At 35.1% G+C, this 19,036-nt stretch overlaps 1 protein-coding gene across 3 annotated transcripts; it reads left to right on the top strand.

Moving 5' to 3' along the window:
• Positions 1–2,436: 2,436 nt before the first annotated feature.
• LOC132304494 (bifunctional purple acid phosphatase 26-like) lies at positions 2,437–18,701 on the top strand. Of its 3 annotated transcripts, XM_059802191.1 has the most exons (10): positions 2,490–2,704; positions 3,636–3,845; positions 5,073–5,273; positions 7,680–7,791; positions 12,379–12,605; positions 12,962–13,100; positions 14,724–14,944; positions 16,181–16,302; positions 16,459–16,620; positions 18,433–18,701. In XM_059802191.1, the coding sequence occupies exons 2-10, from the start codon at positions 3,654–3,656 to the stop codon at positions 18,473–18,475; spliced, it is 1,419 nt and encodes a 472-aa protein (XP_059658174.1). In that variant the 5' UTR covers positions 2,490–2,704; positions 3,636–3,653; the 3' UTR covers positions 18,476–18,701. The 3 variants fall into 3 exon arrangements, with proteins under 3 accessions (XP_059658176.1, XP_059658175.1, XP_059658174.1); XM_059802193.1 differs by lacking the exon at positions 18,433–18,701 and having other exon boundaries at positions 2,437–2,704; positions 16,402–16,501; XM_059802192.1 differs by lacking the exon at positions 7,680–7,791 and having other exon boundaries at positions 2,489–2,704; positions 12,420–12,605.
• The last annotated feature ends 335 nt before the right edge of the window (positions 18,702–19,036 follow it).

The raw sequence follows: 19,036 nt of genomic DNA, 5'->3' as shown, positions 1-19,036 counted from the left end.
TTCTTGGAATTGAGGTTGCTAGATCCTGTTGTGAAATTTTTTTTATCTCAAAAGAAATATGTTTTGGATCTTCTTCAAGATACTGGCATGCTTGGGTGTCGACTCGCTTCCACTCCTATAGACCCCAATTTCAAACTCTCTGTTGAGTCAGGAGAATTACTTCCAGATCCATTCATGTATCAACGTTTAGTAGGTTGTCTTATCTACTTGACTAACACAAGGCTCGATTTGACATTTGCTGTTAGTGTGATTAGTCAATTCATGCATGCCCATCGCTCAGCTCATATGGATGCAGTCTATCATATTTTGAGGTATCTTAAGTCGTGCCCTGGTCTTGGTCTGTTTTATGCCTCAGGAAATCAGTCTGGACTCTCATGCTTTACTGATGCAGACTATGATGGCTATAAGACAGATAGACGTTCTACCTCTGGCTTCTGTACTTTCTATGGTAATTATCTCATATCATGGAAAAGTAAGAAGCAAGCTGTTGTCTCCAGATCCTCTGTTGAAGCTAAATACCTTGTGAGTTCCTTTGGCTCCAATCAATTTTAGGAGAGTTAGGTCTTGTAGAGAAAGGTTCTTCAAGCTGTTTTGTGACAATAAATCAGCTATTATACTTGCTTCCGATTCTATTTACATGAAAGGTCGAAACATATCGAGGTAGACATTCACTTTATTAGAGAGAAGGTTCGATCAGGTATCATTAATCCTATTTTTGTTCCCTCTTCAGAACAGACTGCAGATGTGTTCACAAAGACTGTTGGGCCTTCTTTTCTCCAGTCTTCTACAGTCAAGCTGAGCTTGGTTAACATATTTGCTCCAGCTTGAGGGGGAGTGTTGGAAATCATATCTATAAGTTGACTCAATGATTGTGACAGATTTATTGGGTCTTCATTATAAGCTAATGTTTAGGAATTTTATTCTCTTTATTCTTATTTGATTTTATTCTCTTTTCCATATTTGTAATTTTCCTCTTGTATATAATGATAGTCAGGCTCTCAAATTGAGTACGCCAATTTTACCAAGTTATTTTTCAACCAAACAAAGAACAGAAGAAGACAAAAGAAAAAGAAAGGAGACTAGAGAAGCAGCACATGGAGGACAACAGAAGAAGACAAAAGAAAAAAAAAGGAGACCAGAGAAGCAGCACAGGGAGGACACACCACCATGACCACAGAAAGAAAACCTCCTGACCTAAGCGAAAATGGAACCGCGAATATCCCTTAACAATCATCATGCCTAAGCCACAACGGGGACAAAAAAATCAAGAACGGAAAAGAAAACAGAACTCTGATATCACAAGAACTCAGCCAAACTGAGAACTCTCGTGAGAGAGAACCCATCCTAACTTTATAGTCCGATTTTTTGATTTATCAGATTTTTTGAACACCCTTAGGCCTCGTTTGGATTGAGGGATTTAGAGGGTTTTGGAGATAAAAGAACGGGAAGGATAGGGATAGGTGTGTTTAGATGGAGGGTTTTGGATAGAAAGAAAGGATTGGGAAGGATTTGGAGGGATAACCTATTCCTCCAAATCTCTCCAAAACAGTAAAACCAAATCCCTCCAATATTGACAAGATTTGGAGGGATTTGGAGAAAAAGGGAGCAAATGACGTTTGGAGCCCATCCGGAAAAGTCGTCAGAAGTTGCAGAGATCATCGGAAAAGTCGCCGGAAGTTGCAGAGATCGTCGGAAAAGTCGCTGGAAGTTGATTACAGACCTTGATTAGTTGATTTTAGAAAAATAAAATAAAATAAAATAAAACCCATATATAGAGAGAGATTAAAACCTGCCGATGACGAAAGCTAGGGTTCGAATGTGGTAAGTTTCGGGTTCTTCGCTAACAGGCTTCTCAGTTGCCGCGGAGGAGGAAGATGAATCTATAGCCTTGTCTGCCAGTAATCGAAGAAGATGATGCCCAAATCAACAATAGTGAAATCAACAATTATGGAAATATGGTTTTGATCTTCTAATTTTGGTAGATTTTGTAGTTGGCAGTTGGAGAGAGAGAGAGAGAGAGAGTCGATATGGGTTTTGACATTAATATATTTTTGTAGATTCTGTAGTTTGCAGTAGGAGAGAGAGAGAGAGAGAGACAGTGAGGGGGAGTGAGAACGAGAATGGAAAGATGGAGGAGGCTGATTTGATTTTGCCCTCTAACCCTAAAAAGAAAGGGTAAGATGATAATTTTATTATTGTCAATTCCTTTGTTTTCTATTCTTTGTTTTATCCAAACAATAATATTATCAATTCCTTCCTTTTCTTTCCTATTAATCCAAACATTATAGCTATCATTTCCTCTCATAATCCTTTCCTTTCTTTTCTTTTCTTTTCTCTCATAATCCTTTACTTTTTTTTTCCTCCTGTTTACTTTTTTTTTCCCTCCTGTGTATCCAAACGACGCCGTAAGAGCAAGGGATATAGAGAAAATGGGTTTCATATGAATTATACTCTCTAAGTCTATTTGAACGAGTAAGATCCATTTTTTATTTTTTTTGAACGCGTCAATTTCTACCCTGGGGTGTGCACTTCACCCGTTGTTCAGTTGGTAAGTAGTTTCTGTTTCTGCTACCTTACGCCACCATAACTTCAATGTTTTTATCCGCTGCTGCTACTTTACGCTTCCCATTCCTCATTTAAATTCCGTCACCGATCAAAAGGCCCTTCCAACCCCCTCTCTCTCTCTCTCTCAACAAAGCTTCAGGTACCACTCTCTCTCTCTCTCCACAGATAAACATAACAATAAATAATAAAAAAAAGTACATATATTTTATGTTATGAAGTTTAAGGAGTGTCTCCGCCTAATTTAACGGCGAATATATATAACAAATATATATTTGTTAAATTGTGTAAGTGTAGAGATAGGAAAATTTAGAAATGAATATTCAAAGCCACAAAAATATCCATCAGTTTTAGTTGAAGATTGATAGAGAGCATGCAATTTTAACTTGTTTGCATTTTTTTGAAGCAAATTTTTGTTGCTAAGTGGGTTAATTGTCTACTTGCCCTATTTTGTCGATTTTAATATTTGGGAAAATGTTTAAACCACCTGTCTTGTTTTCAAATTGTTAATTTTTTTTTTTTTTTCCCCATTAATTAGAGGGAGTTAAGAAGGATCTAAGTGTTAATGGTTTGGTTTAATTAGCCCGGATATTGAGAGTTGAAACTAGATGGAGCAGATTGACTGAGGTTGTGTTAATCAAGAAATTGCCAAAGAAAAAATAATATAAAAACAAATTGACAAGTGAGTTAAATTATCAGTTTTATGTGAATTCCAGTGCTATTAAATCAGTATGGAGTGTGGTCGGGTTGATTCTTGATTGCCTAGAGTTAGATTATTGAATCTATTTCACCACTGTCTGGAATTAATAAAATTGAGTGGACCCATCTCAGAATCCCCAAAGGTTTCGAGATAAGACGCCAATTGAGTCCCAAGACTTCCAACTCCAAAGTGTTTTTTTTTTTTGGTTGCACAATGAAATCCACATTGTTTTGGCCTCCTCCTTCTCTCAGTGCGATTATTATCACTAATGTTATTGTTATGGGTGCACTAATATTTGTTGTACTGCTAGTTTCTGATTTCATTTGGTTCATTGGTATTCCTTCGTGGATTAACTGAACTCTGTCGTCTTCAGGCTGAACTACATACAATAATGCTGTGGGCATATGCGCAGCGCTTAACTTCGTTTCGGTTCTTATATATATTATTTGTTGCCTCGAGCTCTGTGGAACATGGGAGTGCAAGGATCACAAGTACTTTTATTCGTTCTGAATGGCCGTCCATTGATGTCCCACTTGACAATGAAGTTTTCAAAGTTCCAAAAGGTTATAATGCACCTCAGCAAGTAAGCATTCATGTTTTCAAATTTGTGGTTCCAAGCCTTAATATATGATATTTATGGACGAAAAATACTTCTCAAACAGGAAAACTAAGCCAACTAAACGATGCGAAAGGAAAATGACCAATATAGACATATGAGATGACATCATGTGGACCTGCGTGGATAAATCTTTTAGTCATATTCTTCGTGTTGGTCAGTTAGTTTATGTTTTTTGGCTTGACTAGCATCACTCTTCAGTGAAACAAATAGATCTAGACATATGACTTTAAAACGTAAAGTTTTTATTTTTATTTTTATGAATGAGTCCATCATTCCAAGCTCTCTAAATTCCATTCCCAAAAAAAGAGTGTTAATGAGTTGGTAAATATAAGCTTATGTAGGTTAAGATTTTGGATTGTGCATTATTTTTATTAATTCATTGTTCTCAACTTTCATTTTTTGTTATACTTGGGGATTTTAAAAAAATGTCATGTCTGTGTGGTTTATTGTTTGTAGACCTAATTTGATGCAAAAACACATTTTATGTTGCTAGTTAGCATTTGTTGCTCAGAAGTAACACCTGCCTACTGCTATATTGAAGGCGTGTCCAGTAAATTTTATTTGTTTAGTAATTTTTGTGGGGGAAGTGGCCTTTAGTTGGAAATGGGAATCGAAAATGACTGGAATGGAAACAGGAAGCAAGAAGCTGAAAAATAGAGCACATTAAAAGGTGCTACAGCAAAATAATTTCCAGACATTATGGTGAACTCCAACAAAAACTTATGAGAAATTTCTTAAAATGTGAACTGAAGGGTGAGAAAAGTTAGAAAACCTCTGAAGAACTAAGACCTGAAGGGATTTGTTCTATGTATTACAATTTGGTGAATTATGTTTAAATAGTGGTGGCATTTGGTGGCTTGAACACTTTTCACTAAATCCTTTTATTGTTGTTATTAAAGCCAAATAGCGATGGAACTTTCGTTCGGTGAATTTTTGAATTTTGATAATTCTTTCTTTGTATAATGACCTCAAGGAAGAGTGGGTTAGTTGGTACAAGAATAAAATTGCTTTACTGATAATTTTTCATTTTGAAGATGCTTATCTCATAGTTTGGTAGATTTTGAGTCAAATAATGTTGTGCTCAATCTATTATCTATTTAAAATTTATGTTGTGTTTTCCTGTGGGGATATTGGATCTATGTTAAACACTTTTCTTGCGAATTAATTTTACTCCTTGAATTTCCCCTGCAGGTGCATATTATCCAAGGTGACTATGATGGGAAGGCTGTCATAATATCTTGGGTTACAACTGATGAACCAGGGTCCAGCAAAGTACAATATGGCACATCACAGAAGAAATATGATTTTAGTGCTGATGGCACAATGACAAACTACACCTTTTACAAATACAAATCTGGCTATATACATCATTGCCTTGTTGATGGTCTTCAGGTAGATATTATTGAACCAATTGATTCTCATGTCAAATATTTTCTAAATTACTGTAGTCTGAAAGAGCTTTCTCATTTCTGTGTTCATCTAATGTATGTGTGCTTGTCACTAATTTCAGTGTTGATTTCCTAGAGTAATATGAATTAACTAACATACATTCATACATATATTTGTGAACATGCATGTGTTCATATCTTTGTATGTCTATTTCTATGAGTAACTAGTGTCTACATGCTAAAGGGATTATGGCCTTCTTTCTATCTGCATGCTCAAGGGGGACTATAGGCCAGATTGCACAAGGTGGCCGCCCTTGATTAACTCTCAGGGCGTAAAATTTCTTGGCTTTGCATGCAATATCCAGGCACATTTGTCTGTGACTCATAATGGATTGTTGGGTGATTTTCATAACTAAGTGCTGGTACATGGATTTGGCTAAGAGGACTGTATTATTGGCTATGAGGCCTGGACCAAGATTAGTTTTGGCATGAGATGGACAAGCGGTAGTTACTTGCCTCAGGAGGTATGCTTCAGGTCAGTTGATGATGACATGCATAAGTAAGCTTGCTTATGCATAAGCATACATTGTATACACCTATATCCACAGTCCCTCACCTACAATACACTATGTATGGTGCGCACACATGCATATGTGGTAGATAGACCTTCACAAGCATCAAGAAATATACTAGAGATCATTGGAGATGGAAGTTATCATATTGTACATATCGAGTAACTATGTGATTACTTGGTTAGTTTACCTTTATGAAAGCTATAAACTGTGAATATAGCGTGCTTATTAATACATTCATTTTCAAAGAATATGTTTGATGGAAAAAAAGAAAGAAAGAAATAATGTATAGGTAAGGTCTCCCAGCCATAAAATCATTCTATAACATCACGAAGCGGTTCCAGAATCATGCTGCTGAGTCTACTTAATTATAAGAACGGAGGATTAACTGTCACTGATACACATGGGGCCATCAGAGGAGATGTTGCAATAGTTTTCCTTTTTTTTTTTTTTTTTTTTTTTTTTTTTTTTTTTTTTTTTTTCTTTTCTGAGTACCAAATCTAATCTCTATAATTTTTGTTCGTTAACGGTTGTCACTCCCAATTCTCTTTACAATTTTTGTTCCAAATATGTAGGGATTATAGTAACTTCTATGATGAAACAAGACACAGTAAACTATCTCAACCTTAATTGTGCCTTATTACCAAGTATTTATACTTAGTTAAAAGAAGGCCATTTTCAAGTTGCAAGCAGTAGTCTTGCCAAAGCGGGATTCGATAGCATTAACCTAGATGCAAACCTAACTTTTGGTTTTACTTGCACAAATTGGTACTCTTAAGCTCAAACACGCGTTTTCACGCTTGACAGCTCAAGTTTTTTATTACTGCAACAAGCAACAGCCCTACTTTGGAGTTGGGACAGGTTAATACTTACCAACGCCAGTAAATCTCGCTATGCTATACAAGTGATAAAAGGCTGATGTTGAGTGTACGAACTTATAGTTTTTAATTAGCTATATTCCTATTTTTATTTAAATGTGAAATAGCATTCGTTTGTGTTTGCATATGTTTTGGTTCAATATCACTGTCTTTTTTATGGTGTGATGAAGGAATCCACAGGGGTTGGGGTCTAGTTCCTGCTAGTGTCATTTTTTATTTTCTAGATACGATATCCTGTTTCTTGAAAGAGATACACGTGCTAGTGTTCTGCACCAATTCTAGGCCATCAACAATGATAGCACTTGCTACAAATTTGGGAGATCGGTTAAGGCACTGGTTTATTTTCATGCATTTATGCATAGTTGTTTTGTTGCTTATCATGTCAGAGTATTGATTTTGGTATGGTCTGTGTATTGTGTCATAGTGTATATTGTATCATATACTTTGATTTTCGACATATTTTGAAGAAATAAAAAAAAAATATATGCAGAAAATCCAGTCCTTGTTAGGTGAACAAAATATCATTAATGTTCATTTCAGTGACAAAATAAGTATCTAATTTCATTCCATTATATCTAATATAGAAAAGTATGGCTTGGAAAATGTGACATAGCATTATTGATTTAATAGAGAGTAGACAGGATTTTATAACCTTATGAATATAAAATGTGGTTGTATTACTTTTATAGTATGATAGGTAATTGTGTGCTTATGTGGAGGGCTTCATCTCTTTCATTGGTTCCTTAGATGCCTTTATAACAGTTATAACCACCATTGAAAACAGTGTCACCACCAGTTATATATGGTCTGATTTTGTTGAAGTATTCATATTTATGTTAACTTTGGAAATATTACCATATATTAGATTTTGCTATTCTAAATTCTTCTTTACATTTAAAACTTTTTAATTGTTGTTTATATATTTTCATTAACTGATGGTACATTAATTTGTATTTCTAGTATGACACCAAGTACTATTACAAGATTGGGACGGGTGACTCTTCACGTGAGTTTTGGTTTCAGACACCTCCAAAAATTGACCCAGATGCTACCTATATATTTGGTATTATTGGTGAGACATTCCTTCCTCATTATTTCTTAAAAGACTAGTTTAAATTGCTTTTCATTGAATAGTTGAGATATTGAGCTGTGTCAATGCCTGAATGGTTGGTTGTGCTTTGTTTCAGGAAAATAATTTTTTGTGCTTTGTTTCAGGAGAGATTTTCTTTTGACCATTTGAGTTTTCTTATAGGAAACTAGAAAATGTAAATGAAAAAATCTATGGTTGGAAGAAAAGCCATTTCTTTTGGATGAAGAAGAGGAAAAATTGAAACAAAGAAACTTGGGCTTTTAGAAATTGATGATATCCACTCACCTCCCCTTTCCTTCTAGTAAAAGCTACCAAAGGCCTGAGAAAATCATTTAGTTTTTTGTGCAATTTCTGTGTGTGCGCGCGAGCGGGTGCGCGGTCCTTTCTCTTAGCTTTTTATACCAGCAATTCTGCCTAGGTGGGAATCCTTTCTCACTCTGGGTTGCTGAAGTGTAGGGGAGGAAGAAGAGAGTATTTCACAACTTATAATGAGATGAGACCTTGAGGAGGTCAAGATTGTGAGGAGATTAGGGAAGAAGCACAAGAGAGAAACAGTACACTATCTCCTACTGAGCGCTTTAGACTTTTGCCAGATTCAGTCCGTCCTTCTGTTGTCCCCTCCTTATTTATTGAGGAGCCACATAGATGGATTTTCTGGCAGTGACATCCAAATCCATCAACGTTACAGTCATAGTGACTCGGTTTGATATACGGAAAAAGGAATTATCTGAAGGTGATTTTTAGTGGCATGTTGTTTCTCAATATACATCATGACCTTCTCACCCTGTAACATGACACTCTCTGCTACTGTGAGCCGGACCATAACATGCCTCGCTGGATCTGAGGATCACATATGGCTCTTTATTGTGACAAGACCTTGTGGAGTTGATCCTATGTGGACACATCCAAGGAGTAATGATGGATGAATTACCCACTGTGAAAGTAACAGCCAAATGCTTCGTCAAGCTATATTCCACAGGATGAGCATTGCAGAGTCCTGTGCTATTCTACAAGAAGAGATCCCATTATGGTTCCCATCAGTCCACCTTCATGGTCCTGGACACTTCCATTGAGGATCACTCTCGGTACTGCTTCTGATCCCTGGCAAGTGGGCCTCATTTGTGTTCCATACGGGGAAGAAGCTTTCCATGCCACAGGAAAGGAATTTCATTCCTTGTCCTTATTTGCCTCCTTATACCATTGGCGTTCCAGTTTGTCTGTGGACGTCCGCCGTATTAGCTGTGACATACAATTACTAGTGACCATGTTCCTTTGCAATTCTGCCGCATAAACTTTCCTCATTGATCATGTGTCATCAGTTTTTTAACGTTATCACACCCTTATAGTTGGCTCTACGTTAATATATTGATCTATGGCTTCTATAGGACTATGGGTATTACCAATTCAAGACAGTTTTATTATGGCTACTGATGTATGATGCATTGCCATTGCATGGGCGTGGTGCTAGTGAATAGCCACATAACTTTCACTGAGAGCTAAATATATGCTGAGAGGAGCTCCAATTTTCCTAGATATTTTAAATTTACTTTCTATCTGTTATTGAGTCAGAAATATCATTGCTGCATCTGTTGATTGTGACTATTACGGATTCTCTCTGTCCTCAACAATCCCTATGTTCATGGTACTTGCTAGCTTTCTTACACCCTAAGCACATGCATAAGAACTATTTCTCTGTAACTTTTTAAATTTATATGTTTATATACAAAATATTAAATATATTAACATTATTCATTTGTATGTTGTATTATAGTAACACCCCCCCCCCCCCCCCCCCCTCTCTCTCTCTCTGATGAGCAATTTCACTTTATTTATTTTTTTTTTCCCCCCCTTTTCGGAATTGACAAACACTAATTAAATTCCACATAGCCAATGTCCCCTTTCTTCTCCAATATAATCATGATACAGCTATTTATCTGATGACATACTTTTTTACTAAAAAATGTGACCTATTCTCTCTCTCTCACACGCACACTCTCCTTTTATTTTTCTTTAAAGAATATTGTTTAATTATGATGACGAGTAACGACCTTGAGGTGGGGCAGCTTATCATATTAGCTTTTAGCTTTATTATATTTGATTTTACTTTTCAATCTATATGTTCTATAATGAGACTCTGGGTAAACAAATTAGATTTAGACATTGTTGAAAGATTTATATATTTAAGTTACACCATCTCTAACAACTTAAGCTTTTGGAGTAGATGGTTGTTAACATGGTATCAGAGCAGGTTTATCATACCCTGTTCTAAACTCGTCTCGGGTCTCCGGATTAACTCGTCTCAGATCTTCGGATCAACTCATCTCGGATCTCTGGATCAACTCGTATTTGATCTCCCGATCTACTCATCTTGGACTCTCGACAATTTCATATTTAGTTCAAGTTAAACACTTATATTTTAAATCTCCGAGTACCAAAACTTGGGGGGGTTTTGGGTGGGGGTGTGTGGGGGTGGGGTGGTGTTGGGAGAATATCATAGAAGTGATTTTAGTCTATTATAGAAATTGATTGGAGTGATTTTAGGAATCCTCCATCAATGTATTTTTCATATTTATCACTTGTATTCTTTCACCTATAAATAGAGGTGCTCATTGTAAACAATATTAAGAGAAAATTTAATTAAAGTGTAGTCCTTTAGACTTTGTGTGCGGTGGATGTAGGCCATATTGGCCGAACCACATTGTATACCTGTGTTTTTCATGTTTAATTTCTCTCTTCAATTTTTTTATCTTTCAACAGAGATATTTGGCATGCTTGAGATAATGAATGGTTCCCTAATTTTTCTTGTTGCCTTATTTCAACAGACAGAAGTAGGCTACATTAGAGAAATTGGGGTTGATACCTAAGATGTGTTAAAATGTTGCATCATTGTGTTTGAAACTTGAATTTTGGAAGGAGAACTTGTATCGGAATGAAGTTGTTTTTAGGAAAGAAAACTTCTAATTTTGTTGTTATATTAGTCTTATCGTTCTATGTTTTCACAAATAAATCAGCAGTGTGTGTGTATTGCATACCATAAAGTAACTTGTTACAAATATTAATGGGCCTTAGATTTGGTCGCACTAGAATATTTTACCTGAACTTTATCTTATTATTATTTTTTCATTGGATAAAAAAGAAATTTATCTTCAGGTTATGAAGTTACTACTTAAAATGGACATGAATAACAACTCACCCAAGTTCAGATCTAGGTCCAACGTTTATACATATATGGCAGTACCCTACTAACAAGGTGTATTAAGTTGAATGATTGTATGAGCAGCCACATTTTCACTATAAAATCATTATGCATAATGTTGGAAACCTAATCTCTAGTACTATTTGTAGAATATGACAGGCCATCAAACTCCAACTTGCATTTTCTGCGCTTGGCAGTTACCTCTGCAGTAAGGGATGGCCCCTTATTCTAAACCCTGTATTTATTTTTGGATAAATAATAAATCTCTTATTTTAAAACCACTCAAATTATTATTATTATTTTTTTTTTCCAATACCAATTACTTAGTATGAAAAAAATAAAAATAAAATAAAACCACTCATTTTTCTAAATACTTAAAAAAATCTCAGTAATATAAATATCATGTCCTTACACAAGTGTGTGTGCCTATATCTATCTGTGCTCATATATGTATAAAATATGAACATAAGCAACTTGATATATGTGTATATATATTATGTAACTTATCCATATAATTAAGTTTAATTGAAATCCAGAATTTCAAAAATTAGCAACTCCTTGCTAGTGTGTACGTGCGAGCACATGTGCAGATTCCTTCTCTTGGCAGAATGCTCAAAATGATTTCCCAGAAGTGATTGTTATAAGGCTATTTTACATGTGCAAGTGCCTGGAATTACTCTCCTAACTTTCATGGGCTTTACGTTCAGAGGTTGGCCCTACCACATGAAAATGATATGGTTGGAATATCGTGATTAAGTGGTGAGAAATGAAATTCCATTTTTTTTCATGGAAGGATCTGATATATGTGTATCTTGTTATCCTATAATCTTGCATAAAGTTTGTGAGCCTTTCTTGCTTCCTCTAGTTCTTTGATCCATCTTTGTAGTACCTCAAATACAGAGGCAGAATGACCAAAGAATATGATCCCGATTCAATTCAAGTAAAGATTTGTCAATATTTGAAGGAAGGTCTATGCCCAGAATGAATCTTTACAACAATAGCACCAGCAGAGGTGACTGGATTCAAAAAATTTCAGAATTCTTGATAATAGGGACTACATTTGCAGTTAGGGAGCAAAGCGGATTTAGGATTTGGATTATTGTCGTAGCTTAGGCTAACAAGTGGACACAAGTCTAAGTCTGAGTGCAGTCAAAACCCTGGGACTTTTATCATTTATGTAAACATATTTTTTGTTGCAATCTTCTAATTTCTCACTTCCTTTTCATGTTTCTTGCCATTCCCTAATCAGCTATTCCCAGGTTTCTTTCTTTATATGGAAGTTTATTTATGAGTGCATTACACATGTTTTCGATAATGATCAGAACTAGAAAAAGAAAACTCATTTTTAATTGATTTTTTATTATTTATTTTAGGTGATTTGGGTCAAACATATAATTCTCTTTCTACTCTCCAGCATTACATGCAGACTGGAGGACAGACTGTCTTATTCGTTGGCGATCTCTCTTATGCTGATAGATATAAATACAATGATGTCGGTATTAGATGGGACTCGTGGAGTCGCTTTATTGAGCAAAGCGCTGCATATCAGCCATGGATTTGGTCTGCTGGAAATCATGAAATTGAGTACATGCCAAACATGGTAATTTCTACAAGTTCTTGCTTTGTCTTTCTCCCCTCAAGTTTTCTCATATACTTCAGACAGTTGGATACTAATTTTCATCACTGCAATTTACGTTCAATCTTTTTTTTGTAGTTTCATCCTTTCTTTGTGATTAGTTCTGCTATGATCTGTAACATATATCTTCCCCAATCTGTGTTCAGCATCATCCTTTCTCAGTGATTACTAATTTACTTCTGCTATGATCTGTTACATATGTCTTCCCTAATCTGTGTTCAGCATCCAGTATAACTAAAGTTTGATATGTGGTAATAATGGTATTTCATCCACTTTATGGTCCATTGGTTGTTAACATATATGTGACTACATGTTTTCAGGGGGAAGTGTTTCCATTTAAATCATATTTACATAGGTTTGCTACTCCTCATTTGGCCTCCGGAAGCAGCAATCCTCTTTGGTATTCTGTCCGACGTGCTTCCGCTCACATTATTGTCCTGTCCAGTTATTCTCCATATGGTAATATGTCAGTCACTTGTCTGTTGTTGAGTCTGTGGGATTCTGTCCAAATTTTTTATTTTTTAATAATATTTTCATTATTATGAAGATTAGGGGCGTTGATCCAAAAGTTCCATTTGCTTTTTAATTTCATTTGGCGTCGAAGCTTTAAAGTAAAGGAGATCTACTAATTTGGAAGATGTGATCTATCAGTATGCAAAACATGATCATTTTTGCTATTGTGCTCAAATAAGAACATAAAATTTCAGTTGTTAGTGTAACATAATGACTGATAGCTGGGATGGAAAGAATGAATCCAAGACTATCAGGGTTTTTTGACATGGAAAATTTTGGCAGCTATTTCGTTGGGTTCTTAAAATTTAATTAAGGTAGAAATAGTGGGTAGGTTAGAACGTTATTTCTGTACAATGAGTGTGATTGATAGAAAGAAATTGAGATTGCTTAGTGGACTAGAAATTAATCTGTCTGTCAGAAGTTCAAGAAGGCAAAACTTGAGGACAAGATGACTGAATTTATTATATTTTCTTGATCATGTGCAATTGATGCAGAGACATTCAAGAAAGGATAATGCACGCGCCTTTGTTTGTCATGCTCTTTTTTTATTTATACAATTTTCTGGTAGATACTTCTATTTTACTCTATTTTACTCATTTTTCTCAATTATCAAAAAAAAAAAAAAAAAATTACTCATTTTTCTCCCGTGTACCCACTTGTCATTAATGTTTGATGGACTTTTAAAGGAGTAGCCATGTTGGACACAGCCCACTAGGGTGGTGGGCATAGATTATATGATCAACATGTTTGGTCAGATACGCATCTTAAAACTGTATACAATAATTCAAGATTATGATAACCAATGGGCCAGTGGCCCAGCGGTACCAAACTCCTACTTCCCAAAGGGAGGTCAGGAGCCTCAGTGGAGGCATGTGTGTGTGAGTGCCAACTATGAAAAAAAAATTCAAGATTATGATATAATCGTGCATAAAATTTTCCTATGATGCTTCGTTTGTTACATTATTTTTTCAAAACGAGTAACATGTTCATGTTGAACACTTTATGTTACATAAAAGCACTTTTTTCCTTTAAAATAACAGAAGAAATCTAAAGATTGGCTATTTAGCTATATTCCAGTGTTATTGAGTTTGAGATCAGATGCTTATAACATATTTATACCCAATTCTATATGACATAGCTTGCCATGCATCACGATATAAATCTTCTATTATCTATTAAAGCCTTTTCTTATACTTCAATCAAACTGTAGTTAGGTGTTTTGCACATGGACTGATGGACATTGATTGAATTAATTCCTTAACAACTGAAGTTCTTATCTATACTATTATAGGAAGAAAAGACCCATATTGGTGTCATTACATTCCACTTTTCTTCTTTTATTTTTAGCTTACTATGCTATGTACCCAAAAAAAAAAAAAAAAAAAAAAAAAAAAAAAAAAAAAAAGAAGGAAAATTTGGATAAAGGAGGAATTTGGACATTTGTAAATAGAAGCTACATCGTCCATAACTTTTCCTTGTTGAGATCTGATGTTTTTATTTTCTCAATAATGGCTGGTGTCACTTCTCTCTCTGTGATACTAATTAAAATCAATGATAAGTTTTTCCCAGTGAAATCTACACCTCAATGGAAATGGCTGAGAGAAGAACTAAAAAAAGTGGATAGAGAGAAGACACCTTGGTTAATTGTTCTCATGCATGCTCCCATCTATAGTAGTAATGTAGCCCACTACATGGAGGGTGAAAGTATGCGAGCTGTTTTTGAAAGCTGGTTCGTCCGTTCCAGAGTTGATCTCATCTTTGCTGGCCATGTTCATGCCTACGAAAGATCGGTATGGATTTTGTTTTCCTTTCTTATCATATTTGTTTGGACTGTAATTTGACTAAGTGAAACTGTGTGATCTAACCTGAAACCTGTCCCGACACTATTTGGACGAGTACAAAAGCCAGCTCGGTTTTATGGGCAGAGGATGGTGTTAAAAATATAACCTACTCGGGTTTGGGACAGGGTTGGTTTCCATAACATATTTACTTCCCTGTCCTAGTTAAAGCAAAATTTACAGATTTTCACTTATGTTTCTAATACTGAAGTCAGACAATTCATGAAGCCAAATAAATTATAAGTTGTTGGGGAAGTTTGTCATAACAAATGTTGGTCACGGCAATGCCTCACCCCCTCACGCAATAAACAATTACGCAAACACATTTTAACGTGGTTAAACATACTTCCTTACTTGCAAGGATAAGAGATAATCCACTGTATATTATGTAGAGCTAATTACAAAGCAGAAATTATGAACACCTAAATTGGACATTAGTACACAAGTTCATGTTTGTGTGTTTTAGTATAGGGGCAAGCCACTCTGAATCCTGTTTATAAGGGCACTGCATGCAATTTAAACCACTTTTAGAGCATAATCCCCCTATTAGGCCTGGGAAGTTGGGGCTTCTGAACTATGCCAACTTCTTTTAATCCCAATATCCTGAGCCTTAAAGCGTCCTACATTCCCTGCTCTCCATGAATTCTCTCTCTCTCTCTCTCTCTAATCTACTAATGTGAGGTAAAGAAGCTGAATCCCTCACTTACCCAGCTCCTCTCATAGGTCTTATTCTTGTTCTTATAAGGCATCTCAACCAATAGCTTAAATATCCATTTGAAGTTCTACCTGAAGTTTCCTTGGTATACAAGGAAAACTATTCTTTAGATCCCAAGTATTTTCAACAGGATTTTTCCTAAACAAAATGCAACTCGGAAAAATATTTGAGTTATGTCTGAAAAAGAATCCCATCCAGTATTGGAACTTCACCATTCACTTGCTCCACAACCACAATGACAACCATAAATTACATCCATCCCTACATTTCATTGTGTAATTGAGTTGGAAATAATTTCATCCCTCTCATATTCAACAATTTGTCTGAAGTACTACGAACTATCTACAAATAGATATATATTTAGAGGCAATGCATGATCTCATCCGAAATACTTTTATCCTGCATCAAATATAACAGATTATGCTTGTCTTCTTTAACCGTATCTCATAAAGAGTAACGTTTCTGATTTGCAGTATCGCATTTCAAATATACATTACAATGTGTCGAGTGGTGAACGTTATCCTATACCTGATAAATCAGCTCCTGTGTACATAACTGTTGGAGATGGAGGAAATCAGGAAGGCCTTGCTGGAAGGTAAGACAACCTTACACTTTGAAGTATTCCTTATTGATTTCTATGCATGAAGAGGTGGGAATCACTCTAAAATTCTCAAGAGCTTCTCTTAATTTTCAGGGCACATTCACAATCCTTTGGTTGAAACACTTTGTGACTCTTGTTATTGATCTATAGGTTTTATGACCCACAACCAGAGTATTCTGCATTTCGTGAAGCCAGTTATGGTCATTCTACATTGGAGATCATGAACAGAACCCATGCATTCTACCACTGGAACCGCAATAATGATGGGAGAAAAGTAGCAACTGATTCTGTGGTATTTCGCAATCAATACTGGTATAACTATTTTCTCTCCTACTTTTTCTGCTAGGTAACCTGAAATATGAATGTTTAACGGACAGATAGGGAAACCAAGTGTCTATGTAAATCCTAGAGAGATGCTAGTCATATATCTATGGAAATACAAAATATTGTCTTCACCTGCAGATTTGGAGCCAATTTGTTCAACCCAAGTGTTTAATACTCCCCCTTAAGTTGGAGTAATGAAATTTAAACTGGAGTGCCCAACTTGAAAAGAGTCTTGAAATCAACCGTTGTCACAATGCACCCCTTTGTCTAATATGTGATGAATTGTTGTCTGCAAGAAAAACAAAAATGATCCACACACAATAATAAAACATGGTTGAAAAACCACAAATATGCTATAAGAAATACATAAAATATGGTTTTGTGACAAAAATTATGTGTGGATCTGCAAACGCTCTGGTACCATGTAAATTAAATTAAGAAGTATAAGCATGTGGAAGGAAGAAAAAATACATATCTATACATGTGATGTAGCCAACTAACCTACATCTATAGCACAGTGCCGACAAATGGCCATATCTCTTATTGACTTCTTTCATATCATATCATTTTGAGATACTTGGGGTATACCGTATACATAGGGCATAATTGCAGACAAGTAACTTAAAGAGTTCTAGAGCTTTGCAAATCAAATATCTGCAGAGATACAAGATATTGCAATCTCAAAAATCTTTTCCACACTTAGACGTGGGTTGACTTGACCAACCCATATATTCCACAAGTTTATTGTTTGTACCTCATACATGTTACTTATAATATAATTAGTGATTATTTTTCATTAGATAAGAATATTTTACTTATGGTGAATTTATGACAATAGTGTATATTTCAGCTCGTGAATGTATCGATTAAGTTGTAAACTATCCTGATAGGATTATTGAACTTCTCTAACATGCATGGACATGGACAATGGACACAGACACATAATAAAAACATGTTAACACAACAAATCTTAAAAAGCAAGACACAAACACTTTAAGCACACAACAATAGAATATATAGTTTTATATAAAAATTATATACATATGATTATATTATTTCATATTCTATGACTAATGTAAATTTGTAACTTATAAAATATATAGTGCCATCCTTATCTTATAGAGAAGATATAATTCGTAGAATTTTAGGACTCCTCTCATATTCTCATGCCAGCCTTATAGTCTTTCTATAAATGGTTAAATTTATATGACCCTTTAATTTGATTTTCTTCTTCTTGTACTTTTTTCCATACTTATAGAACACATATAATTAAATATCACGTGTCTCTTACTAATGAATATTATTTTTTAACTTACGCACTCATCCAATATGCGTCTTCAGGAATGTCTGTCTCACCCATAAATTGTTCAAGTCTGTGGCATGTAAAGTTTGCTTGCATGAAGAGGATAAAACTTGGCACAAAATTACATAGAATGTCGTCAATAATAAAGGCCTTATTAAGGAACTCATGTTTCTTGTTCAATTGAGCTCTACACAAGGAATGTATACTGTATGCCTATGCTGGAAAATTTTGTTCCTTTAAAACAGAACAGATGGTCCCCGCACTGTTATGTTTTACGTAATTATTTTAAAATTTAATAGGCAGCATCTAAACTCATTTCATCTTGCTTTTACTGCCACAACACATGGTTGATTTATGAACACATACGGGAAGTGGAGAGGTGTTTTTTTTACTATTTTATATTTTAAATATATATATTTTTTATCATCTAATAGGTGAAGATTTTTAAGTTGTTTTCTCATTACTGATTTGTAAAACTATAATGGTCTGTCATCCAGGGCTAGCAATTTGCGAAGGAGAAGACTAAAAAAGATCCTATGAGGCCGACCCCTGGTCTCACTGCAGCTTTCTGATAGTATCTTGTTGGCAGAAAATTATAGCTCGACAGGTTTTCATTGGGGAGTATATAGAAGAATGTAGTTGCAAAAATTCTTGGATACATTTTCTTTATTCTTTGAAATCGTTCAATTTTAATAAAAATCTGTGTATGCTGAGCTAGTGAATTGATATGTAGTTATCGCGCTAGAGATTCAATTTGTTTGTTCCTGATCTCAATTTTCACTGCACATTTAATGTACTTAAGAAAAGAAAATCTCGGAACTTTTAAGAAATGAAAATGATTTTCAACCTCCATTTTTACTGCATTAATCACACTGATTCGGCGTGAGCTCAAAAAATAAGGAAATTTTGTCAATTTTCGAAAAAAAAATGTAGTAGGGGATTTTGCTTCTGCATGGCATGAGGAGAGAGTTGGGTTGCTTCCGTATTTATGTTTTGTGGAGTGTTGTAGAGTGGTGGAGGATTTTAAAAGACTAGATGTTAGATATTTTAGAAAAGTATAGAGTTTTGAAAAGTTAAATATTTAAATTTTTTATATAGTGT

This window comes from Cornus florida, unplaced genomic scaffold (assembly GCF_030987335.1).
Source record: "Cornus florida cultivar Cherokee Brave unplaced genomic scaffold, ASM3098733v1 CherokeeBrave_3.0.0_Hap2_Chr04, whole genome shotgun sequence".
Classification (NCBI taxonomy): Eukaryota; Viridiplantae; Streptophyta; class Magnoliopsida; order Cornales; family Cornaceae; genus Cornus; species Cornus florida.
This window is presented reverse-complemented; position numbering and strand designations above follow the sequence as displayed.